General features: G+C 54.0%; 1 protein-coding gene and 1 long non-coding RNA gene across 3 annotated transcripts in view; one reads left to right on the top strand and one right to left on the bottom strand.

Annotated features, from left to right (window-relative positions):
* NTNG2 (netrin G2) overlaps positions 1-25915 on the top strand; it is a 46497-nt gene extending 20582 nt beyond the window's left edge. The window contains exons 3-14 of one of the 2 annotated variants that reach the window (XM_053962379.1): positions 192-835; positions 11648-11820; positions 13479-13505; positions 15344-15502; positions 17603-17671; positions 19528-19602; positions 20583-20633; positions 21309-21374; positions 21836-21910; positions 23445-23612; positions 24411-24545; positions 24869-25915. In XM_053962379.1, coding sequence (XP_053818354.1) covers positions 192-835; positions 11648-11820; positions 13479-13505; positions 15344-15502; positions 17603-17671; positions 19528-19602; positions 20583-20633; positions 21309-21374; positions 21836-21910; positions 23445-23612; positions 24411-24545; positions 24869-25092 — 1866 coding nt within the window. In that variant the 3' untranslated portion in view covers positions 25093-25915. The remainder of the gene's footprint in view (positions 1-191; positions 836-11647; positions 11821-13478; positions 13506-15343; positions 15503-17602; positions 17672-19527; positions 19603-20582; positions 20634-21308; positions 21375-21835; positions 21911-23444; positions 23613-24410; positions 24546-24868) is intronic. The other variant, XM_053962378.1, reaches the window with a different exon arrangement.
* LOC128798652 (uncharacterized) lies at positions 4703-7827 on the bottom strand. Its single transcript, XR_008434497.1, has 3 exons — positions 7709-7827; positions 6709-6884; positions 4703-5103 (listed from the first exon to the last, which is right to left on the bottom strand). It is a non-coding gene; the product is annotated as an uncharacterized LOC128798652 (long non-coding RNA).
* Positions 25916-26286: the final 371 nt, after the last annotated feature.

Below are 26286 nucleotides of genomic sequence, written 5' to 3'. Positions count from 1 at the left end.
CTTACAGCTGAGGCAAAGCCGCATCTTTCTGCCTTAAATTCGCTCTCAGAAACAGCGTCCTCCAGAGCCAGGCCCCCGGCACCCTCCAGCTCAGCCCAGCACTTAAGGCTTGACACAAGCAGCCCAACCCGCGTGCCCACGCCGTGCCCAGGCTTTGCTTTCCCCTCTGGTGACCGTTGTTGTTGTTCCAGGAGAACCCGTACCTGTGCAGCGACGAGTGCGACGCCTCCAACCCCGACCTGGCCCACCCGCCCAAGCTGATGTTCGACAGCGAGGACGAGGGGCTGGCAACCTACTGGCAGAGCGTGACGTGGCGCCGGTACCCGGAGCCGCTGCTGGCCAACATCACCCTGTCCTGGAACAAGAGCATCGAGCTCACCGATGACATCGTGATCACCTTCGAGTACGGGCGCCCCACCATCATGATGCTGGAGAAGTCTCTGGACAACGGGAGGACTTGGCACCCGTACCAGTATTACGCAGACGACTGCATGGAGGCCTTCAGCATGCCAGCACGGAGGGTCCGGGACCTCTCCACCACCAGTGCCAACAGGGTCCTCTGCACCGAGGAGTATTCCCGCTGGGCGGGCTCCAAAAAAGAGAAGACCGTCCGCTTTGAGGTGCGGGACCGCTTCGCCATCTTCGCTGGCCCCGACCTCAAGAACATGGACAACTTGTACACCCGGCTGGAGAGCGCCAAAGGGCTCAAGGACTTCTTCACCGTGACCGACCTGCGCATGAGGCTGCTGAGGCCCGCCCTGGGGGGCACCTACGTGCAGAGGGAGAACTTGTACAAGTACTTCTACGCCGTCTCCAACATCGAAGTCACCGGCAGGTAACGGCTGCTGGGTTTCTTTGGGCGTCTCTGCTCGGAGGGATGAGAAGAGGGTTCTTGCTGGAAAACTGAGCCATCAGCGTTTCTGCCGACCAAGAGATAACCATTTCTCCCTCTCACACCCCTTCTCCTCAGGCAGGGCAGCAGATGTGTCCTTGCAGGGAATGGCTGGGGCACCTCCAAGGCTGTGTCCTCCCGCAGCTGCTGCTGGGGGAGCTGGGACACGGCTTGGACGGGCACTCAGGGTCTGAGCTCCCTCCAGTCCCCTGTCCCGGCTGTGCAAACACAGCCAGCCTTTGCCCAGATGTCTCAGGGGTGATGCTGGCAGATATGGGGCGTGGAATGAAGCTCACCCCACTGAACTCCAGCTCCCTGCCAGTACAAGCAGGGTAGGTCATCCCCAGTCAGTCCTGCACACCCTGAGCAGCCCCAGCCCTGGCAGATGGATTTTCGGGTAAGGGTAAATCCCCTGACACATCTGGGGCAGAGGAAGCAGGAGGGGGATTGTTTCTCCTGGGTTTTGTTTTTCAGCTCTCTATACGATGCCATATGTTACATTATGACATCAACTGAAAAAGCAAAGTAAGGTGGAAAAGTGCCGAGATGGCTGATTTCCCATCCAGCTTGTGCGAGACTTACAGGCGAGAGGGGAAAAATCTCCCCATCACCCACCCCATGCTAACAAGCATCACCACAGCGACAGAGGAGCCGTTTGTATCGGTTCCAAACGGTTTGCTTCTGAGACTTGCAAGTAGAAATGTTTGCAGGTGCCACCGAGGCTGGCTTTGAACAGGCTCCAAGGGGAAGGAAGCTGCAGTGAGGGATGGGAGAGCCCTTTCCACCCGCCAGGGCAGGCAGGAGGCAGCAGTGAGGGTCTTTCTCACGGTGTGGTGCCTGTCTGGGATGAGCAGCTGTAGCACTCAACTGGTTTGGGGGCATTTTGGGTTAAAATACCCTTGGTGTCCCATGAACACCTTCCTCCTCTGAGCCACTTACCTTTCCTGCCTGCCTTGGGCAGGATTTGTTGCTTCAGTACTTTGGACTTGAGGCCCTGCTGGTGGGAGTCTCCCCAAACCAGCTCCTTGCTCTCAGTTGTCCTCCTCCCCCCTCCCCAGCCCCCCATCAGCTTTTGAATTCACTGGCCAAATTTAATACCATTTAATAGTAACAGAGGTTGGTTCAAGACAGAAAATCCCTAAAAATTCTGTGAAAAGAGGCAGCTAGGGAAGGCGAGGAAAAGCCCTTTCAAACACACCCAGGGCTGGAGGAGTCACAACCTCTACGAGACATCCAAAATTCCACAGCCACCCCGAGGGCAGCTGGAGGCGGGGATGGCCGGGCTGCGAACGCCCCGTGGACGCTGCAATGCTGCTTTTTAGCCGGGGCCAAGACGAGACAGGTTGGGGTTTGTTGGCTGATCCCTGCCGGCCTCTCCCGGCGCTGGCGCGGTGCCGGCGTGGCCGCCTGCCCGCGGCTGCTGCAGCGCAGCGGCTCCGGCTCCGCCGCTCCGCTCCTGGCTCCGCTCCCCAAAAACTGCCCGACCGCATCCTCCTGAGCACACCCTGAGCGCATCCTGCAGCGCCGCCGGCAGGACAGGGCTTTTCCTTGGCCGGGAACAGGGAAAACGCTGAAATCTGCTTTTATCAGCCCAAACTCCGAGTTCTGAGCTACAGTAAGATGCAGCTTTGCACTGCTCCAGCTTGCTGGGCTGGCTCCCAGGAGAGAGGGACACTCATCCTGGACGGGGAAGAGGTCAGTGCCTGTCCTGTGCTGACTTTTCCATCCCCCATGGGTTCAGGGCAGGGAAGGTGAGCAGCTGAGGAGCTGTGGATAAGTGGTGTGTAAGATGGAGAAGCTCCCTGTGAATTAACTGTGCTCCTGTGATTATTCCAGTCCCAGCAAGCTGGTTTTTGCACTGAAAAGCAATCTAATTCCAGCTGTAAGCAAAGCCAGTTACAGTGCAGGGACTAAAACCAAATTAAATCTAGTGTATGGCTCAACAAGGGATGGGTTATTGAGAGGAAGAGAGGAGAAATCAATGTGAGCCTGACAGGAGCACGGTGCAGAGAAGGGGGGAGGAAGGGTGGGCAGGGATGGGGATGGACACACACTGCCTCTTCCAGGACATGGTGGAGGAACAGCAGGAAAGTGCCTAGATAAAACTGGGGTGGTGTTAGGGATCCACTACAGGAGGCAAGGAAACAAGAGGGAAGGTGATTGTGAAGAAATGAGGCGTCAAGGGCAAAACGCAGCCAGAAAATTCCACCTGGAGAGCAGAGTGAGCAGCCCCGAGAGGCTGAAGGAGCTGTGCCTGGCCACAGTGTGTGCCCTCAGTGTGTGGCATTGCCTGTGTCCCTGTACCACACCGGGATTTTGGCAGCGCCCTCAGGGTGATGAGGCACTTGGCAGCTCATTTCCAGCTGGGGTTCATGGTCAAGGGAAGAGCAAAACACCCTGCCCTCAGAGCAGACCGGGAGCCCAGGCGGTTTCTTGTGCTGCAGCCTTACCTGGTGGGTTCAGAGAGCTTTCTGTGATCCCCTCAGTCCACGTACTCCTGGCCCCCATCCTTCATGCCTCAGCTTCACACCAAGGAAAACCCCTCACCACGATCTCCCAGAGCTTTTGGGGAAAGCAGGAAGAGAACAAAGGATATGGGGAACAAGGGGAAAGAGTTTTCTGCCTTCTCTTGTCCTGGAGGCCAGAGGATCTGGTGAATCCTGGGGGCCACTGCTTCATTCCTGGGTGTTGGGACAGTGGGCTGCTCCCTCAGGGTCTCCTCTGCATCTCCTCCTCCCACAGCCTCAGCCAGGTCCATCTCTCTGTTCATGGCTGACAGTTTATTTTTACTCTCTGTCTTCTTGGTATCTTTTTCTTTTCTTATTTTTTCCCCTCCTTTCTTCTTCCATCCTGTCCCTATTGATCTGCAGAGTAACTGGAGATGCAGAAGGGTCAGGACAGGAATAGACACAAGCAAGCCCTTGGTCTGTGTGTTGTGTGTGTGCCAGGCAGGGTGGGGAAGGGAAGTGGAAGGACTTTTCCCCACAGATCTCTCTATTCACTGCTTAATTTTCTCCTCGGTGCAGCAGTGAGCTCAGGCACGGGTGAATGAGCTTTCCCTGGCTGACAGGGCTGTGGAGAGAGCCACTGGTTCTGCTCCCATTGCACACTGGGTCTCTCTGGAGTAATTTCCTCCCCCTCAGAACGTCAGTCACTGCCGTGCTCAGCAGGGCACGCTCCATCACGGAGACATTAATAAGCTGTAATTGAAGTTAATGTGCCGTGGCCAGGACATGTGGATCCAGTTAGGAGAAATCAGATTGAGCAGAAGTGAATCAATTTTAGGCTGGTTATTAGGATTTCTCCCCTCTGTCCTGCCCTGTCCCAGTGCATGCATTGTCTGTCTGTCTGTCCATCCTGCTGGTGATGAGCAGTCCCTGGAGGAAGGCAGGAGAAGGGAACATCCCTCATCACTGAGCAGCTCCATGGAACAGAGCCTCCTCTCGGGCTGTGCTCAGGCCAAAGAGGCACCAACAAGACGAGGTTTCTAGTTTTGAAGTGGCATTTCCTTTCCTCACTTCACCAATTGCTCTTCTTAGGCTTTCCTTACGCTAAAAAATTGAAGGGAAAGACCCTTTGCACTCCCCTGCTCCTTTCCCTGGTGCATTCTCAGTGCAGTCTCATGCATGGATGCTCTCCAGGAGGATTTTCTCTCCACATGACTTGGAGAGTTTGTGCTGGTGGAGCAGAACAGCTTTGGCCAGCCTGTTATCCTGGTGCCAACAGCCAGGATCAGGCACTCCAGACCTGGAGGACCAAGGCCACCCCCAAAAGCACCTCCTGCAATAAAAGGAGCTGGAAATGGTCAGTGGTACCCACATGCAGGGGATGTATTTTTCTGCATTTGTGGTGAGTTTTGAGATGTGGAGATGACTGATGCTGCATTGCTGCTAAAGATGAATGAATTCCTGGTCACTGCCTCCTTGTCTCAATGAAGGCAGCTCAGTGCACTTCCCCTGTGGCTGTAGCTCAGCTCGAACCAGGGGTGCCAGCACAAAGCACATCCCCGCTGCCCCTGAGCTGCTTTGCCCTGGATGGACATTCCTTCTTCTGGCTCTGTTGTGGGAGACCTTCCAACTGATCTTGACTTCTCCAGCAAAGCTGTCTTTAAATTGGAGAAAAGCTTTGGTCTGTGGAAGAGTCTCGTGTTGAGGGTCTCAGATTCTGTGCGGTGGCTGGTGAACATCTCTCCCTGCGGAGCAGGGTGGGACCTGCACCAAAGGGGAACAGGCAGGACCTGGGGTGACTGATCTGTGAGAGCAGGGGCTTCCCCAGCTGAGCTTGCCCAGTCCCAGTGCTGGGGCATCACTCCAAAATAGCCACGGGCTCACCCAAACATCCCCCAAGAACAAGCCCAACGCCCCCGCTGCCCTCAGCCAGCTGCTGCCCACACTTGGCAGCTTTGGGATGACCACAAAAACCAGGACAAGCACCGCCTGTGCCCGTCCCTGCTCCTTCCCCTGCAGCTCCTGGCAGACAGAACTCGGGTCCCAGGAGGCAGCAGCATCCTCGTGTCAAGGACAGCCAAGTCTGTGCCAGCAGAGCGCCGTGTTCCTCGGCCCGTCCTCGCCTCCATGCTGGGCAGCCCCCAGAGCTGGATGGCTGAGCTTCCCTGGCATTCCTCCAGGCTGGAATTAACTTGAGTTTGAGCAAAACCTTGCTCTTGGTCATATAGTTAAATTAAGTTAATGTGCAGCAACTGTTTGCTGGAGTCCTGCAAAGGTTTCTACTCCCACTGCAGCAAGGTGGGGAGGAAACTCTGAGCGGGAGGGAGGGAGTGAGCGAGAAACCCGGAGAGCTCCTCCCTCCCCCAGGCACTGCTGACACTTTGTCGATAGCCAGAGACAGATGCCCAAGGTCCTATTACCTGCTCCTGGCTTCGGTTTGTGAAGGGTTTTATTCCCCCTCCGATTTTGTTGCCGAGCTGTGTCCGGCTCTGAGCGGATAATAGAATTTCATCGATAGACTGAGAAGGTGATGTATGTTAAAGCACTTAATATAAAGAGACTTCTACAGGAGCCCAAATTCAATTTGGCCAATGAACTCAATTGCAGGCATTATTGCATTCCAGGAGAAAAACCAAGAGCATTTATACACATTACTCTGCAAATATTTATGTTCACATATCCACGTGATGTCCTCTTCACCCTTCCTCCCTTCTGCTGGCCGACCCCCTAATGGGGAAGTTTGGTTTTGTGTTTGCTTTTTAAGACAGCTTTGAATATAAATAATGTTCCACCAGTCAGCAGGATCTTGACAGCTGGTGAGTGTCAACTTATTTAAAATAAATAGCCTCTCGGATGGGAGCAGCCAGCTAGCGTGCTCTCCACTTTGGCATCTTTTAAACTGTCTCATATTTGTAACCCAAACCTCAAATCATTTCGGAGGGCAGCGAGGAGGGTTCCTTCCTGCTGGGAGGACTCACCCGTCCCTACCACACAACCAAAAGTAAAAACCCACAAGGAAAACACCCCACTCACAACCCTCTGACCTAACTCAGGGTTTTTTTCAGTTCTTTGGCTCTGCACAAAGTAGTGAAAGCCAGAAGCTTCTCACCCTGGTTCAAGCTGAAAAAAACAACACGTTAAAATGGCTTTCCCTCTCCTTCAGCCTGTGGACACAGGCTTGGGGAAGCTCCCAGCCCTGCTCCTGGGATGAGCCACCATTGCCTTCTTCATCCCTTGAGCCCTGCTCCAGGACTGGCAACAGCAAACCCCTGCCAGAGCGACCTCCCAGCAAGGCAAACCCTGATATAAATGCTCTCCACAAAGGGACTGTGCTTCCTCCATGGCCCAGCCATTAGCAGCTATATTTACCTGCTTCCACACGCACAGATGGGCCAGAAACAATCCAAGCTCAGCACCCGTTATGCTTTGCCCAAAAGATTTGCTCCCTGCTTTTGCTGAGCTGCCAAAACAGTTGCAAAGGAGCAGGTAGAAGTGGGTAAGTGATGGCCAGGCAGCTGCCGGAGCGGAGCGTGCTGCGAGCAGCGCTGGGGATGACAATAGAGAGATGGGGAAGAGTTATTCATGTTTCCCCGAGAGCCCAGATCAGTTGAAACATCCTTTTCCTTGGGGACGGCGAGGAAAGAGCTCCCTTCAAACACATCGTCCCGTGAGACTCATTAAAGGCTCATCAATTACAGTGAGAGCAAACAATTCAGGGGAAAGCTCTGAGAAGCCTTCCTCCGGCCGGCAGTCATTAGCGGCTCTCCCGAGCTGCCTCTCCCCGCCACCAGCAGCAGCAGAAAGGGAGCAGGGCGGCAAAGACGAGCCCAGGAGGGGAAAGGCAGGAGAGTGATGGCTCGGAACCCAGCAGGATGGGACCAGCTCTCCAGAGCATCCCTATGGCCATGCAGAGCATCCTCGTGGAGAGGAGCGTGCAGGGGAGGTGGTGGCCTTCTGCTGCTCCATGTCCGGGCTTTTTTAAGGAGCTCAGGGCAGTCAGTGCTGTCTCATGGGCGCTGGGCAAGAGGCACGAGGAGATGGAGCAGCTCTCTAGGTCCCCACCCAGCAGTTCCTCCTGCATCGGGCCTCAGGGGGTGCAGCACCCCAAAGCTGCCCCATCCCTGCAGGAAGGGAGAGGGATGAGGAGATGCTCTTTGCCTTTCTCTGCCTCACTTCCCTGCTCTGCAAGTGGGGTTGAGGGCAGAAAAGGGATTTTTAAAACAAATGAGAATCCTTGGAAGGAAAACAAAGGGCTGGGATGGCTTTTTAAAATTACTTCAAAAGTCATTATTAATGAAAGCTCAGGGAAAGAGGCTGTTTTCCCACTCCCAGCACAGAGGGAGGTTTGCTGCAGGTTTGCTGCACTCACCCCCTTCCTGTGTGTGGCCATCTCCTTCCCTCACACGTGGGCTTGGCACCAGACACCTCTCCAGCAGCTCACTGCTGTGACCTCCAGGATGCTGACATGGAGAATTGCAGAAAAGTGTTCTTTATGGCTGAAAAAAAAAAAAAAACCCACAACCAAAAAAAAAAAAAAAAAAAAAAAAAACCAAAAAACAAAAACAAACAAACAAACAAACAAAAAAAACACACACACACAAAGAAAAGAAGAAAGGAAAAAAAAATGACACTTTCCTGTAAACTTTCCTTGGTGTTCCAAGCTCCGTGATGTTCCCTGGTGGAGGCATTGGCAGCATCAGAACCACAGTGCACCACTCTGAGGAAAGCTGGATGTCCTACACTAAAATAAACCCATAAATACCCCTTTGTGCAAGCTGGAACATCCTGGGGGACACATTGCTGCGACCCCTCCTGCTGGGCACAGTGCGAGCCAGTTTTTGTTGATTGCCAAGTGCAGTGCTGTGACCTCCTGCCAGCCTGGTGCAGGGTGGGTGTCCCTGGTGCCTGAGGGTGCTGCGGGTCCTGCTCCCCACCACTGCCGACCCTACACAGCCTCTGAATGCCCACTGAGAAACAGCACAGTCAGCACAGCCTTGACCCACGAGCCAGAGAGGAGAAACACTCCCAGATCTCCTCCAGAGCCAGAGAGACCATATTGCAACCAGCACTTTGCTGGAGCAGCCCTGGGGCTGGAGCAGGGCCACAGCTCCCTTCTGCAGGACACAGAGCAGGTGTCTGCCCCGCTGCTGATTTTTAAGCCTCATTGCTAAGTAGCTCCTAACCTTTCCCTTCATCCTCTCCTTCCTGCCATGGCTGGGCGCCGAGGAGGATGAGCAGAGCGAGCAGGAGGAGCAGCTCCCACCCAGGGGACTGGGCTAATGCCATTTACTCCAGTCTCCACCAGCTGAGTCTTGGCTGGGGAAAGGCAGGCACAGACCATCGGCGTGTCCTTGGGCTGTGGGCCCAGAGGAGGAGGCACAGGAGCCTGAGGAAAGGGTTGAAGCTGATCCACTGAGCCTGAGCTGCAGGAAGGCCAGGATGCAGAAGCCTCTGCCCAAAACGGGGCTGGCTGAGGGTGCTCAGCTGCTCACCATTAAATAATGCAGCCTGATTGATTGGGCTGAAAAGTGCTGTGCTGCGGGGTCAGCCTGCTGGGGTCACAGTTCCCTGCTTAGATTGATGATCCTCAAAGGTCGAATTCAGAAAGCAATTCCCTGGTAAAATTGATCCTTCGGATAACAAAACTTTTGCACAGTGGCAAAGGGCCTAGCAGTGAGAAAAATCAGTGACCCAGGCACAGGCAGGCAAGGTGAGCACCTGCTTCTGTTTCCTCTTGACTTAATTTTCCTTGTTTACACCAATTAGGAAGTTTACACCAATTAGGAAGTTTGCACCAATTAGGAAGTGCTCTTCTCCCCTGGGAAAAGCAGTGCTCTATCACACCTGGCTGGGGGACATCCCTCCCTGTCCCCATCCCACTGGGCAGGAGGCAGCTGGGCTGTCCCAGGAGCTGGTGCTGGGCTCCCAGCCCTCCCCAGCAGCAAGGGAGCAGTGTGTGTGGAGGATCTGCCTCCTGCACACACCCGTGCCTCAGCAAGGCCAGGCCCCTCTGTGGGGCGGAGGATTTGTAGCTGGAGCCAAATTAATGGTGAACAGGTCTCACCCTCCTGCACTGGGAGCCAGAAGCACCCCAAAATGTCTGCTTGGCTCCTGCCAGGAGCAAGGATGTGCCACACGTGGAGGGGGTCGGTCGAGGCTGCCTCAGGCCACCTCGGGGATCAGGTGGTGGCCACCCAGGGCTGGTGTCCCCACTGTGACTGGTCCCTGACTCACAGGGTCAAACACTGGAGCCAAGCACCACCCTCCACCTCATCCCAAACTTCAGGGAAAACAAGGGGTGTGACAGTCCCTTCCATCCTTGCACCCACTCCCCTGGGGCTCCCAAACCCCCCTAGGCTGGGTGCTGAGGCCGTGCCCTGGAGCTGCCCCATCCCCTTGCCCCCATCGGAGCAGGAGGGAGGAGAGCTGCAGCTCCCGGAGCTCTTGCTCTGCTCAGGCAGGACCCAGAGCAGCAGTGGTGAGGCTTTGACCTGCTTTAACCCGCTTTAACCCACTCTCTTTGCCTGCTTTGCTCTGTCTGCTCATTTTAAAGTGAGAGAAGGAGGCCACGCTGTGTGGACGCTGAATAATTCAGAGCCAGGCTCCGCAGCACCCCGGGCTGGGCAGCGCCTCTGCCACAGCTCAGCCGAAACCCTTCCTCCCCAGAGCCAAAGGGGACCTGCAGCAGCTGAAATCCAGCATCCCCCCTGGCTGTAGGCAGCAGCCAAAGGCACTTCCTTGCCCTGGATGTGGGACTGGTGGCTCAGTCCCAGGGCTGCAGTGCTCGGAGGCTGTCGGTGCTTTCAGCCGTGACGCGGCATCTCCAGCCCTCGCTCGCAAAGTGGAGCGTGCTGGCTGCGTCTGCCTCTGCTCCCTGGGCAGAGTTTTCTTCTTTCCTCCCTTTTAGAGGCTGCAAAATTCCCTCCTCTGCTTGGTCAGACACAGGGCAGGGCTGTAAGACGGGGAGAGATTGTTCATCCAGCTTATGCTTAGCCTCTGAGCGGGGTTTGCTAGAATTAAGGACAGGGAGGGGAGGGAGAGGAAAAAAAGAAACCACACATGAGGTCAGCTTATCCAGCCATGCGTGAGGAGAGCACGGCAAAGGCGGCCTCAGCGGGTCAGGCAGGTGCCTGGGGAGCTTCTCTGGGGGCTCCAAGGGAGAGGGGAGAGGCACCAGGAGCAGGGGCATGAGCAGCACCAGCACCCAGACTCCCAGCTGCCAGCCTAATCCAGGCTGTTTGTCCCAGTGCAGACAGAGCACAAGGAGCAGCAGGCAGGCCATGTTCCCTCTGTTTCATTCCCTTGGCTCTGCATCTCCTGAGCCCTGTAAAAGGAAGCTCTGCCCCATCAGACATCTCCACTCCTGCACAGAAGGCACAGCATTACTGTTTTCTAATGCTTCTGCTTCTGAGAGTGTAAATTATTGCACAAAGCAGGGAAAGCCATCAGGCTCTGCTAGGGATCGGCTGTCTGGAATGAAATGAGATGTTTTGGTCCCCAAAGTCTCTGTCTGATGGCCTCAGCTCAGGCCCAGGAGTCACCAGAGCCACATGTGAGTTATGGGCTCAGGCTCTGAGCTCTGCACAAGTCACCTCCAGAGTCTGAGCAACAGGAATTATTGTGCACAGAGATAATTATTCCCTGCATACTGCACTACAGCTCATTAAAAGTTTCTTAATGTCTGCAAATTGCTGAATAGCGTTTTTAGTTGTTGCCTTCTCTGATGAGGCGGGGACTAGCCGGTGGATTCTGGTGGTGGCTTGTTGTCTGTGTTATTTTGGTCACAGCAGGCTGGGGCTGTGCTGCACGTAGGGAAGAGGGTTTGTGCTGGGCAGCCTCACTCCACGGGAGAAAATGCTGCTGGTTTTGGCACAGTGCACAGGGGGCAAGGGCTGAGTGCCACCAGGGTTAGCCCAGCTCCTCCATCCAAAGCCAGAGACTGCCTCCAAGTCCAAGCCTCCATCTGAGGTAATTTCCCAGATGCCTGTAACAGCCTGATGTGTGAGTGACTCCTTCCTGGTGTCTCAGCTGCAGATGTTGACTTGCCATTAAACAGTCTGTGCTCCTCAGTCAGATAGTGGGAGTGAAGTGTCTCATCTTGGACGAGAGGCTGCAGATCTGCCCTGGGTGAGGAGGTGGACATTGAACCCCAGCAGCTGGGGAAAACTGCTGAGTCCAGTGAGAAAAACCTGCAGGAGGAGCAGGGAAGGGCTGACCAGCCTGGCCTCAGCACATTTGCAGCACTACACTGGAGGCAAGGAGGAGCAGCGGTAACACCTGACAGCTCTTCCCTGTCTTCTTCCTCCAGGTGTAAATGCAACCTCCATGCCAACCTGTGCACCTTCAAAGAGGGCAGCCTCCAGTGTGAGTGTGAGCACAACACCACGGGCCAGGACTGTGGCAAGTGCAAGAAGAACTTTCGCTCCAGGTCCTGGCGAGCAGGGTCCTACCTGCCTCTCCCCAACGGGTCCCCCAATGCATGTAAGTAACTGCAGGGAGCCAGCCCTGCCCTGGGCACCCACAGATGGGAGCAAGTGCTCATCTTGTCCTTGAATCAGTGCAGGATGCTCAGCTTCCCAAAGGGAAATGGGTTCTTACCATGTCTTGGTACACAGAGAAATGGAAGAGGATCTGGTGGATGCAGAGGTGATGTGCTGGCTGCTGGCAGAGGAGTGGTGACTCTAAATGATGGTCAAAAACGGGGATGATGACCTCAGGCTAAGATATAACCACGGCTTCGGGGCAATGCCAGTTATTGTCCTTTGACAAAGGCATTATTCAGCACGGCAGGGCTCTGGCTGCCCAGCAGCCCACGGGCTCTGGGCTGGCTCTGCTCAGCTGCAGGAGTGCTGGCTGCTCTCTGGATCCTGTCTGTGCTTGCTGATATCCCCGTGCACAGCCCCGGCCTCCTCCACGTGCTGCTGGAACACGGCTGTGACGGCGGCGGCGCGCAGGCGAGATGCAGGATGCATTCCCACCACGCTCCGAGCAGGGAACTGGGGCAGGAGACACCACAGATGGGCAGGTTCCTCCTGGGCTCCTGTCCACTCCACATTAGCAAACTTGTTTAAATGTCACGAAGCCACAGTAGCCACTCGAGCCTTTCAAGCAGCAGCTTTGAGCATTACCAAAGAGAATCTTTTCTCTCCCTCCCCCCAATTTTTTTGAAAGATTTATGTGCTTTAAGATGATCAAAGCTGAAATTCAGGCTCCGAAGGCCGTGACGGGAATGTTTTGTGTGTGCCAGGGCTGGTAGACGAGCAGGTTCTTTGAAAGGGAACGAGCTTGTCAGCTCCCACCAAGCGGCTGCATTGCTTCAAAGGAGCCTGGGAGAGTTTCTGGTGTTGACAGGGACAGACATGCTGTTCTCTCTCTTTCCCTCCCCTCCATTCCTTGTGTCTCTTCCTATTTCTCTTTTTCCTCTGCTCTTCCTTCTCCCATTCATCTTTCTTCCTATCTGTCATTCAGTCTTCTTCCTCCTCCCCACCCCAACTCTCTCTGCTGCTTCCTCCTCCCCACATCAACATCCTCTTCCTCTGCCCCAGAGGCAGCTCTCTGAAGCCCTCTGCTCTTGGTAGTCCTGCCTCTTCCATCACTGTGCTTTGTATTCACACAGAGCTGAGACTTTCCATGATTCACCCCCACAGCAGGGAGGCCCATGGACGTGTTTAAAAACAGACTGGACATGGCACTCAGTGCCATGGTTTAGTTGATGAGGAGGTGTTAGCTCATAGGTTGGACTAGATGATCTTAAAGGTCTTTCCCAGCCTAGCTCATTCTGTGATTCTGTGATTGTTCAGACCCTACAGCTTGTCCTTAGCCCAGTGCTCCTATGTGCTGGTCCTCTGCTGGGCTGTCACAGCAGCCCAAGGAAGTGATTAACAGAAAAAAACCATTAGCAAGGACCACGCTGGTTTTCCTTCCCCAGGTGAAAGGCTTGAGATGCCAGGAGCCCAGACAGTGTTGTGTGGCTGTTTCTGTGCTTTGACAAAAGCAGCTTTTAAGCTGTAGCAGCAAACTGATGTGCCTGTGAGCAAGCCCCCACTAATTAGCTGCTGTTCAGTCCCATGTTGTGTGTCTGTGTGATCTTCTGATGGTGTCCTGCTTCCAGTGACTGGGCTTCCTCTTGTTTTTTCCAGGTGCAGCTGCAGGCTCAGCCTTTGGCAGTAAGTAAAACCCTGACTGAAATGCTGGCATTTAACACCTCGGTGCATGATCCTTTGTGGATGTCACTAGGAAAAAAAATATGGTTATTTTCTATCCATTATCATTTTCCAGGCAATAAGTCTTCCCTAATTGTGCCTCATTTTCTGTCCTGTCAAAGAGTCTCATATTTTCTTCCTCTGACTTCAGCAGCCTCATTTTGCCTCTTCCTCTGGCACGGTTTCCCCCCATGAGGTTCGTTAGTACGGCAGCCGGAAAGGAAATAAAAAAAGACTCTTCAAAATCACCAGTGCTCGCTGTGAACTCCCCCCCTTAGCCCCCCAGTACTGCAGAATTCTGCTCTGAGAAGGAGCTGGGTGTGAATTATTTGGTGTAGAACCCAGTGTGGGTCACCTTGGGCTATCAATAAAAAAGCATATAGAGTGTGTGTACATCTGTATGTACACGTGTATGCATATGAACAAATGTCTGTGAGGTGTCAGCAGCAAAAGCAGAGCTCAGCGGGGATTTCTGCTGCAAGATTGATGGCAGGAGAGGGCTCCTTATTTAACAAAGCTGGAGGTAGTTTGATATCAAAGAGCCTGGAGTTTTGGGTGAGCAGAAGCCTGGGTTTGAATGCTGTTGTGCAGAGTGCCCCTCCAGAAGGAACAAATCAGGGAGCTGAATGAATAATGAGTTCTTTGGTTTGCAGACAAGTGGGAAGGATTGGAGGAGGAATCGTTTCAGGGAAATGCAAATGCAATTAAGAAAAATGCACCTAATAGAAAAGTGAAGGACAGGTTTTCCGGGTAAATGAAGCATATTTAGATTTTTAGTAGTTAATTGCTTGAAATTTTCAAATAAAAATTAAAGGTCTCCCTTAAGTAATTTAGGATTAAAAAAAAATGTTTAAACAGTTCAAAATATTCTTCACCATTGTCTTCAAAACCATTTTGATAACTTTTTCCCCTCCCATTTACAAAGCTTGGCATCCTCAGCAGTACTTTTGTTTCCCTGGAAGCCGGGAGGGTGCTGGGAGTGATGTGCAGGAGGACGACAGGAGGGATTTATGTCCAAGGCCAGTTAAGGAGAGATTATTTAACCCACATAGGAGACTAGAAGTGACCTAAATTAAGTATTTAAACTAGCTCAGGGCTATTATGAAATTAAGCACGATAATCTGCGTGAAGCAGTGGGACAAACAAGGACAGGAGGGCAGCAGGTGTAAGTTAAGCAGGAATTTGTGTCCCAGTGTTATTTTAGTCGGGGTTGTTGTGGGGAGCAGTGGGGTGGGATCGCTCCTGCCCAGCTCCACGGGGGCTCTGCTGACCCCCAGCCATCCTGAAATTTGAAGGGTGCCACTGGAAACAAGGGTGCCAATGGTCCTGATTGGCTTTGATGGTGCCAGGTAATTTGGGGAGGGGTGGCAGCAGGGCATGGAGCCCAACTGGGCACGTGGGCACCGGGCAGTGGGAGCACAGCTTGGCCTGGGGGCTCCTTGGCACCTCCTGCCCACTCTTCACCCCATCCCTGCCCAGACGTGCCTTCATCTCCACTTTTCAGCCTAATTGGCAATTAGTTTATGATCGAGCCGTAAGTATTTAAGCCAATATCTGCACCAGCAGAGTAAGCTGATACAGCCCCAGCCTGCAGCCCCTGCTCACACACACACACACACGCCCTCGCTGCGGGCAGCCTCATGGAGCCTTAATCCTGCCGGTGCCCCAGTTGTGACCACGCTGAGAAATCAGTCACCAGTTCAGCCCAGCAGCAGCAGCCTCATGGGTGTGCAGGCTGGCATGGAAACCCACCACCCCCCCAGTAAGTGCCTCCCCTCCCAACTCTTCTCTTTGCTTGTCAGCGTACGAGCGACCGCAGCGAGTAAACACCGCAAAAACCACCACTGCAAAAACCACCACTGCCAAAACCACCACCATCACCTCAACCACCACCTCAACCACCACCACAACCACCACAACCGCCAGCAGCACCCCTGTACCAGCCACCACCACCCAGCCAGGTGGGTGCCGTGCTCCCTGCCCCGCTCAGGAGCCAGGACTCTGCTCCCAGGCTCCTCTTTCAGCTGCTGTGTTGGTAGCCGTGGATCTCTGCTCTGTAGGATGATAAAGGGACATGGATAAAAATCACCCTGACTTGGCTCACTTTCAGCTCACCAGGCAGCCCTGGTTTGCTGTTGTCTCTGGCACAGCTGCCAGAGATGCTGTCACAGCTCCATGACAAGCAGGGCAGGAAGGCAATGAAGAGTTTTTAGATCCATAATAAATTTAAACCACGTATTTCTCTGTGAGGAGAGGGGAATTGTACCCCATCCTGCTCTATCCCTGACCTCCCACCACTTGCCACCAGACTCAGAGCAGCCCACAGGTTTTGCTGTGTCCTTGCTGGTTGTCCCAATCCTGCACCAAATCCCTGTGGCCAAACTCATGGAGGTACTGCAGGTGCAGTTTTCCTATTGCAGAATTCCAGCATTCCCCAGGTGGCTGCTGTCCAAGCAGCCGGGGAGCGTGCAGGGCTGGAGCTCACACACGTGCCAGAAACATCCATTCCTAATTTCTGAAATCACCCAGTGGAGGAAAACTTTTGTCCTTTTCCTGGGGGTTCCTCCTTCCCTCCCCCTGTGAACAAGGAGACAGCGTTTCTCCTTGTCTTTTGGAAATGAGCAGATAAAACTTAACAGCAGGACATTTTTTTAAGCTGTTCATGGGGGAATTAGACACGCATTCCTCCCTTTGCCATGCTTTCAGGGCCTGATATTTCCCAGGAGGACGTTTTACACCCACAGCATGTTAGTAACAGTCTGTCTGGGGGAGCTGCCAGAAGCCAGTCAAAGGGATGAGGAAGCTTGATTGCATGTTTATGCAAATATAGATATATTCATGGAAGTACCCTGCTTGAGGAGTTAATCAGGGAGCCGAGGGTTCAGGTCCAGCTTCCATGGAGTTGGAGTGACCCTGGAAAAAGAGTGCAAGGCTCAGCTCTGTTAGAAAGAGCTCCTTACCCAGATCCATGCTGCACCTGTGCAGGAGGAGGTTCATCTACACCCAGCATGGAGCTCAGCCCATCCCCACGGCCCCAGCAGGGCCAGGTGATCTCATCTGCATCCACACAGTACACTTGGGCTGATCTGATTTTTATCCATGCTCATCTGTAGTGACATTTTAGGGCTGTGGTTTTTTTTGGTTTTTTTTTGCTGTGTTCGTGTGGGTAGCTGCTTGGTGTGTCTCTTGTATGATTTGCAGTGCTCTGCCTCTGTGGCACCTCTGGCACAGGCAAGGACGGTGTCTCTGGGGAGTTGGGGTGCTGGGGGTAACCTCTCCTGCCAGGCTGCTCTGAGGGACCTGAGAGACATCACAGGGTTTATTCCTTCTCCAAAACCTGCTTCCTGGGCAGAGAAAATGTTCTCCTAATGCTTTCATTAACTGATGGTAAGGGACAAAATTAATAAATTGCAGTCCAGCTGCCAGGTTGTGGCTTGATACAGCCAGGCCTGAGCTGTGAGCTCCTCACCCCCGTCCAGATCCCCATCTGTGCTTCTGCAGAGCCAGGTGCCACCCCAGGACAGTGTGCTTGGGAGTGGTGACAGTCCCTGGAGGGGCTGCTCCACAGAAGAGGGCAGCCAGCAGCTCAAGGACCTGCTCTTACCTGGGCAGCATGAGGGGTTTGATGCCAAAGGTCCACTGTGTGTCCTTGACCAGCAATAGGAAATCAAGGCACAGCTTAATTCTGATCTGCTTTTGGCCAGAGATGTTCTTCCTCCTCCTCCTCCATGCAAAACAGAAAGTATTTCTGTAAAACCATGACATTCCCAAGGTTCTGCAGATCTAATTCACCTGGGCCTCGAGGGAAACACTTTGTGAAAGAGGTGACCCCCTGAACTCCTGGCAGGACACATTTGCAGGAGGTGGCCCCCAAGCAGGGTCAGAATCCCAAAGAGAGATACTCTGTTGTACCCCCCCTTCTGAATTATAGAAGCTTTAAAATCCCTCCTTGCTTTAAAGCCAGACATTTAAACCAGTCCTGCCAGAGCTCTGCCCCATCCCTACACTGTTTCATCCTCTAATTGTCTTCTGCCCTCTGAATTTCTGCTTCCCACCATAAGCAAGCATCACCAGACCAGCCTCTGAGTTTGCTGCCTCTGTGCCCATGACAGAAACACAGAAAAAATCAGGTATTTAAAGGCAGCCCGACGTGTTTTTCCCTTCTCCTCGGTGCCTCCGCACACCAGTGGGTAGCAGCTCGGCAGAAGCAGCGTGGCACGTAGGCTAGAGGAGTAGATTAGATTTGGGTTGTCTCTGGGATGCATGGAGCTGCTAGACATCTGCTTCCTTTGGCTGCTCGTGGTGTTTTCGTGGTCAAGGTGGAGCTGTGGTCGTGCTCGTAGGATGCTTTGTGCGCCCAGTCATGCGGTGAGAGGGGAGAGAGGGATGAGTTCATGGGCAAGGCATGGGGTCTGAAGGCACTGGAACCTGCCAAAGTGGGTAGAAGGAAGAGAAATCACAGTTACCCTTAGGAAGATGAATTAAGTGCTATTCTCCTTTGCCTTCTGCAGTTGTGTTATTTCAAAGCCTTCCTTGAAGCCTGTCAACTTCTTCCTTGCCATTTGTTACATTTTTTCCCCATGTTCCAATAAGAAAAAAAAAAAAACACCACACCAAAAAAACCCAAACTTTACCATTTTAATTTTTTCTTTTCCTACTTCAATTTTCTTCCCTCTGGTTCGTGGCAGTCTCAGCAATGCCACTTCACCTCTGGGAAAAAACAGGACCAGCCTGAGCCCTGCTGGGTGGTCACAAACTCCAGCAGAAATTGAGCATGGACAGCCTGGCTTTGGGGAGGTCCTGCAGGAAAGGGATCCCTGAGAAGGACTTTTCCAGGCTGCTCCCCCACTCCTCCAGTGCTGTTTGCCCCAGTGGTTTTTGCTATGAAATGTGACTTCTTGGTTCAATTTATTCCACTTCCTCAGAAGGCCACCAAGAGCAGCAATATCCATCAGAGCCACCCATTTTTATGAAGTGGGTCTGGGGCAAAATGTGTCTCTCTCCCCCTCCCAAACTGTAAAACTGTCCTTTATGGCCCAGAGCTACAAAGGGAAAGGTTCTCAGGATAATGAGCATTAATAATTTTCTTGGCTCTGTAAATGCGATTGAGTGGAGGTGTATGTGAATGACTAAAAAGCAAAATGCCTCCAGGGCTGTTTTTTATTGTGACTCTAATTAAACCCTTGCCAATTTGCACAGGGTTTTTTTCATATTCTCTTTAACACCGTATTAATATCAATTGGTTTCCACTTTCCAGCTGAAAAGGACAATGTCTATCACCTTCTCTTAGAGCTTGTCATTAAAAAAATAATCTTTTTTTTTTCTTTTTTATTCGGTATTGTTTATCATCCCCTTGATGAAGCTGGGAAATCACATTTCTCTCCTACTCGGGTTTGTCCTTTGAAACTTGGCAAGAATCAAGAGATTTTTTTTTTCCCTCCTCCTCCTTATGTTACCCAACTGGAGCTTGAAATTAATAATATGGCTTTTAAAATTTTTAGTCCCTGGTTTGTTTTCTAGCAAACCTGAAGATTGTTACCAATATTGAGAAGCAGGGGAGGGGGATGGAGCCAGTGGGGGTGAGGGTTTGCTGGGAAACCAAACAAGTGAGCTATAAAATTTCTTGCTGGTTCAACTTCTCTGCGGTGGTTGGAAATTCTTTGATTTGTATTTCTGAGGGAACAGCAGAGCCTGAAGGAGGGCGTGGAAGCTGGGATTGGAAACCAGGGCTTGGTGCCTCCATCCCAGGTGTGTGTGCTGTTCCTCAGCCGTTACTTTGAAGCAGAGGGGTGCAGGGCAGTGGCTCAGATGTGAACACAGGGCAGCTCAGCACACACTGCCCCTCACAGTTCTGCTGCCTAAAGACCCCCGTGGCACAGGGCTGGGTGTTGGATCTGGGGCTCTGACTCCCTGTGGGAATGCTGCAGGGCTTTTTGTGGGATGCCAGCTCCCCCAGTAACACAATTTTCCCTTTGATCACTGCAAGACTACCCCGGCTTGTCAGCGGCTGCCCCACTTCAGGTGGGCTCTCCCCCGGCCAAGGCTGGCCCAGGAGCACAAGGTAGGAGCCACAGGGCTGAGCTGGGTCCTGCCAGCAAGAACCAGCTCAGAGAATACTTTAGTTTTTAGCTCTGCATCTGTGTTTTCCATGCCTCTCTCCTCCTCCTGCCCAGCAAAGAGCTCAGGGCTTGTCTGTGCCCCACACGCAGCTGGGTTGAGCCTCGGGGTTCAGTCCTGTACACGAAAGATGAGGATGGTGAGTGGTAGAAGGGATTGTTGCTGTGGTGTGAACGGAGAGGATCATGGAAATCCTGTCATGTCCCGAGGCCGGAGCCTGTTTGTAGAGCAGAATCTCCCTGTGAGTGGATAGGCCTGTGTCGTTTAGAGCACAGATCCTTCTAGTGCATTTCCTCGCTCAGTCTCCCCCGTGACTGCCTGAGGTGCTCCAGGTGGGAGCCTTGGGAGGTTTCTCTCTGCCTGTTGAGGCTGAAGCTTCTCCTCCTCAGGGTTCCCACCACACACACGCTTTGGTAGCTGCCCTGGTGCTCAGCTCCCATTTCCCACCCGAGTTTCCTGTAGCTCACTCCAGCGTAGACTTTAGCATCCCTCCTGTGCAGATCACGGCACCCTGGGCCTGTCTGGCCTCACAGAGAGGCAGAGCTGCTTTTGCTGCAGTAACAAGGGCTAAGCTACACCAAGGGGCCAGGAGTGCTGACAGCCCTGACAGTGCTCTGCAGATCTGGCTTCTCTCTGTGCCTGGGCAGTGTCAGGACCACGTGCCAACACTCAGCCATCCAACGCTTCCCCTTAGGAATATTTTTCCTGCTTCTCTTCACACTTACAGATGCTAACTTTGAGGAGACTTTGTCTCTCCTTCCTGCTTCAGCACATCCTCAACCAGATACAGCTGCAGTGGCCCAGCCTAGACACCTGCCTAGAGCTTCCAGTGTCCCTTTGCCACCCTGTTAAGCAAACCAGGGGGGTTCTGTTTTAAATCTGATGTTCTCTCTGATGCCACCTGTGATGACCCACCAAACACAGCAGCACTTGGACAGAAGCCGAAGCCACCAGAGCCTCCCGAGAACATGCGAGGTAAGGCCAGGCCTGTCCCCCAGGCTGGGACAGGGCAGGTTTCTCCCTCAGGGCCACAGGCCAGGACACCCAGCTGTCCTCAGCACGCCCCCCATTGTACAATCTCCTACTCAGAGGGTCCAGCTCAGCTTCAGCTCTGCTCATCCAGCCCCAGGGAGGTCTTTTTTGGGACGTTTGGGGCCAAGGAAAGCCATGGAGACCAGCAGGGCCCTGGTACCACAGCAGCTTCAGGGATGGTGTTGGAGCAGGAGCACCCTGACCATGGCTGAGCCCATGGGGAGCAGGGCCACCTCCTGCCACCACTGTCACTGTGAGGATGTGACCGAGACAGGTGGCTGGAGCTGGCAATGCCCACCCAGGGCCTCCCTGAGCAGCACTTGCAAGGGCATGAGCTCCACGAAAAATCCAATGGGTCCAGAACCCAGTTCCAAACACCCCGTGGCACCTCAGTGCTGCTCAACCTCACCGGGCTCGACAGAGCGCAAAACCTCCCCAGGCTTGGTGGCCTTTACCCCCAGTGCTGGGGCATTCTGTGTGGGTCTGGCTGGCAGCACAACCCCCAGGGAGCCCCGTTCCAGCTGGGACAGCCCTTTAGCCTGAGGAAACACGGGAAACATGGCCCTGGGAGCCCCCTCCCCAGCACAGCTCTCAGACCTGTTCTATCCTCTGGCGTAGCGGCTCTGAAGAGCAAACCAGGGCGCACAGCACACTCTGCAGGCAAGAAGCACAAGAAAAAGACAGGTACGTGCTGCTGGGGAAGGGCCAGGCTGGAGCAGCTCCTGCTCTGCAGGTCCCTGTAGCAACCCCTGCCAGATGCCACCTTCGAGGCACTCCTCATCGCGGATTTTTGGGTGCCAGCTGGCCTGACCTCCGTGGCCAGTAGAAAATGGTTTTGTTAAGTTGTAGATCCTCGTCCCAAACCACGTCACCAAGCACCCACAAAGGGGGCACGTGTGAGTAGCTGCTCCCAGCCCTGCAGCAGCGTTGTGCATCGAGTTATTTGTGCATTGAGTGTTTCATGCATCAGACTTTGAGGAGGGGAGGGGAAGAGGAGAAATGTAGCAGCTACCAGGTGTCTGCTGCAGAAATAGATGCCAGTGCTGCCAGCACGGTGCTCTTGGCTCGGCATTGCTCTCGTGGCACGGGAGGACACGGGGTGGTGCTAAGCAGTGAGAAAAAGCCGTTCTCTGATTTTTCTCAAGCATCCTCAAAGAGCTCAAAACTCATCCGGCTCAAACCAAACGCTGGCCCAGTGGCTCCCATTGAAACATACAAAGGTAAGCGGAGGGAGGGAGGTGCTCCAGGGCTCCCTGACCTCACTCAGGTAATGTGGTCCTGCAGACTCAGACATGGAGAAGGTGGGGAGGGTCTGTCTGAGTCGTGGTTAGCTGTTGGCTGTGTGCAGTAGTGCTTCCCTAGTCTGAAACAACACCTGGGAATTGCAGCAGGCACTATTTGAGCTGAAATTCTTTGGATATCACTTGATGAAGCAGAAGTTACTTCACAGAGATCACAAGAGTGATCCTCCTCAGGCAGCTGTGAACCATGGGGAAACCTCAGCCCTGCTCCTTTTTCCCTGGTCATCATGTCATTCATCACATCTCCTCCTGCAGTTGCATGTGCATGCCAGCCCACAGCCTTCCCTGCCATCCCTCCGCCATCCTTCAATGTTTAATGTTCTGCTTGGAACAAAGCCCCAGTTCCAAACCTCTCTCCAAGGCTCTGAAAGCTCAGACCTGGCTGAGACTGTTTCTGCTCATGTTATCCCCTGCCCTTGCTGGCTGGGAACCTCGTGACCAGGCCAGCTGGGCCACAAGTCACCTCCTTTTCTCCTGAGTTGCACATCTCATTATATAAACTCACATATCTATAAACTCCCGGTAAGATCTAGCACCTGGATCTGACACTGCAAGGTTCTCACCATCCCAAGTCATGCTAACAAAAAGCAAACACAAGAAGCACAAAATCCAATCCCCCTGACTACAAATTCACCCACAGATTGTTTTCTAACAGGTGCCCACAGCTGAGAGAGGTCAGCCCTGGGGATGGGAGCACTTGGCCAAGTGATGGTGGCATCTCCCACCCCACCAGCAGCCTTTGCAGGCTGTGCTGTGCCAGGAAACCCTGGTTCAAACCTGTCCACCAGCTGTTGAAGGATCCCACACAAGCCACACCTTGCATAGGCTTATTTTAAACATTTAACCTGAGAGCCAGCACTCTTCACAACAGAAAGATACAACAGGAAAGGGCTGAGGAGGGATACAGAGGGGAGAAGGAGAGGCTGTGAGGTTTTAGCTGGACACGCAGCAGCTCCATCTCCAGTAGAGCACCCTCTGCCAGCCCCATCCCACGGGCCAGTCCCCTCTGTTCCCCAGCGAGGCAGAGCCTTTGCCAGGGCTCCTCACAGGTCCTGCAGCCTCCCCAGGGCCAAACCCAGGCTCTGCTCATTAACAAGGCAGCTCTGTAATTAACATCTGGCTCCCCTCCACTGCCTGCTCCCATAATTATGCAGTTTCTGAAAGAAATCATCCTGGGATTGCAAGGGGCTGGCTCCTGCCTGTCCACACCTCAAGATTACAGGGACCCTGACCCTGCTTTTCTCTCTGAGTGATGATTTCCAGCCCGATCTCCCCATGCTGGTGGAGAACTGTGTGCACTCCTCCTGCCCAGCACACCCCAGCCCTGCTCTGGCAGTGGCCACGGCATTCCCTCCGGCAGGACCCTCCTCCACAGTGGCTCCTCTCCCCCTCCCAGCACGAGGGAAGGCGCTTCATCCCCATGTCCCCAGCTGTCCCCTCCTCTCCTCCACAGACTGCGAGTGCTACGGCCACTCCAACCGCTGCAGCTACATCGACTTCCTGAACGTGGTGACCTGCGTGAGCTGCAAGCACAACACGCGGGGCCAGCACTGCCAGCACTGCCGCCTGGGCTTCTACCGCAACAGCTCCGCCGAGCTGGACGACGAGAATGTCTGCATAGGTGAGCAGGAGAGTGGCTGCATGGGTGGGAACAGAGTGTCTGCATGGGTGAGCACAGAGTGTCTGCATGGGTGAGCACAGAGTGTCTGCATGGGTGGGAACAGAATGGCTGCACAGGTGAGCAGGGAGAGTGTCTGTGTAGGTGATCATGGAGGATGTCTGCATAGGTGAGCACAGGGAATGTCTGCATAGGTGAGCACAGAGTGTCTGCACAGGTGAGCACGGCCCCAGCAGGTCCTCGCTCTGTGAGTGGGCTGCATTCAGCCCCTCTCTGCCCACCTGCATGCTCAGCAAGGATGGCAGCTGGTACGGTCTCTGCAGCCTGCCAAGGCATCTCTTCCCTGAAAACAAAGCCTAAAAGTTAGAATCACGGTTTGGGTTGAAAACTGTCTAGTTCCACGCCCTGGCATGGGCAGGGGCACCTTCCACTAGCCCAGGCTGCTCCAAGCCCTGTCCAACCTGGCCTTGGACTCTTCCAGGGATCCAGGGGCAGCCACAGCTGCTCTGGGCAAACTGTGCCAGCACCTCCCCACCCTCACAGTAAAAAATCTTTCTGATGGAATTCAGATGCCTCGCTCAGCCAGGAAGGGCTCAGCTCCAAAGAGGGGTGGCCTTTGCACCCGTGGCTCTTTGCACTGTTGGGGCCTCTTAGGCCAACGTGTCCTCCCAGCCCCTTGGTCTCTAAGCTCTGTTCCACAGCACATCTCCAGACCTCTCCAAAGCCCCAGCCCCTCCCTCAGGGACCTGCTGGCACAGAACCCCAGGCAGGACAGGCTCTGACCTCCCTGTCTTTGGGCAGAATGTAACTGCAACCAGATCGGCTCCATGCACGACCGCTGCAACGAGACCGGCTACTGTGAGTGCAGGGAAGGAGCCACGGGGCCCAAGTGCGACGACTGCCTGCCCAACTACTACTGGAGACAGGGCTGCTTCCGTGAGTACCCGGCTGCAGGGCCAGGGGAGCTGGGAGATGCCTCCAAACAGGAGCAGGATCTCCAGCATTGTTGGCTTGGGTGCCCCATGACGCTCGGGGTGCAGGGTGAGCAGATTCCGGCCATTCCTCCCAGATCTAAAATTACTTTATAGCTTTGGCCACGGAGTTTGCACTCCTCCACTGCATTCTGCTGGCCTTGGAACTGCTCTAGCGCTGGGAGGGCGGGAGGATTTAAGCCCTAGGAGCTAAAATCTAGTTCCTGCAGCAGCCAAGGGGTTCAACACCGCAGGGTAACGCCTGCACCTCTCCCTGTCACCCTGCAGCCAATGTCTGCGATGACGAGCTCCTGCTGTGCCAGAACGGCGGCACCTGCTACCAGAACCAGCGCTGCATCTGCCCCGTGGGCTTCAAGGGCGTCCTGTGCCAGCAGTCCAGGTGTGAAGTGGACAAAAAGGACTGTGACGGTGCTCCCGCTGCCGGCGGCAGCCTGGCCGCCGTGGCCCTGGGGGTGCTCGCCCTGCAGCTGCGAGGCTGGCTGGAGCTCTGAGGCTGCACAGGGAGCCCAGCCCGGGGCGTCACCCGAGGGACCTGGGGACACCGAGGTGTCGGGTGGCCGTCCCCACCGCCTCCTCCGCCTTCCTTCACGCTAAGGACTTGCACAACGTCTTTCGGTCCACTTTCCAAGCAGAGAGGTACGCAGGGAGCCCGGCGCTGGCTCCTGCCCGCGGGGCCGGCCCGGTGTCCCCGCGCGGTGACACGGGGACCGTGCAGCCCGTGCGGGGCGCGCAGGGACTGTCCCGCTCCGCACGGCGCGGCCCGGGGCCGCCGGGGCTCCGGGCAGACAGTGCCGCGATCCGAGGGATGTTTTTTTTTATGATTACTTTATTTACTTTGGTATAGGCTGGGGTGTTGTTTTTTATTTTTCCCTCCTCTTAGCGTCCTGGTTTGGAAGAGCCTGTCGTGACAACTGCAGGAGCCCCAGCACACAGCAGGCAGGGGACAGGAGGGAGGGGAGAGGGGACTCTGGTCCATCCCTGCTGCGTAGTCCCACATCCCACCACGGGCCTGGCCTGGCCACGCACATACTGTTGCCTACGACTGTAGTTGCTGCATTGATTTTGTATTTTCATGGCTGGGTTTTGTTTTCTTGCACTTACAGAGAACACAGGGGCCGTGAGGCATTTGGAACGTGAGGAGTGCAGTGTCTTATCCACACATGTCCGTATGGTGTACGGGTCAAATACTTCTTTTGGTAGAGACTTATTTTTGTTTGGATTAAATGTTATAACAGAACCACGACCTAAAGGGACATTTTACCATGAGCATTTGATTCTGGTGTATCCTCCTCCAGTAAAGCAACTATTAATGGCTGCTTGATCACCACGTTTTCCTTTTTGTGTGCACAGTTAATTACAGGTAAAGACTTATTTTTGGATTCATAATGTCCTCTTGTGTTTTCTGAGTCACTACCAAGGTGCACCACATGGTGAGGGAGAGGGGAGGGAGAGAGAGGTTGCCTCATCACTGAGAGCTGTTAATTATTTCTCCTAATTACTTTGCTGAGCCTAGGTTAGACTACTAACTGTAGACAATGAGCAAAGTCTGAGTGATATATTAAGCACTGGTCTTGTGTGAAAAGGCCATTTCCAAATGAGCCTGCAGCAGGAAAAGGCTGGCTAGTGCAGGGATGCTTCTCCACTGGGATTTCAGCTGTCCCAACCCCACTGCAGCCCCCTCCAGC

Source organism: Vidua chalybeata, chromosome 21 (genome assembly GCF_026979565.1).
Source record: "Vidua chalybeata isolate OUT-0048 chromosome 21, bVidCha1 merged haplotype, whole genome shotgun sequence".
Classification (NCBI taxonomy): domain Eukaryota; kingdom Metazoa; phylum Chordata; class Aves; order Passeriformes; family Viduidae; genus Vidua; species Vidua chalybeata.
The sequence above is the reverse complement of the archived record's forward strand: the minus strand, read 5'-3'. Positions and strand labels throughout refer to the sequence as shown.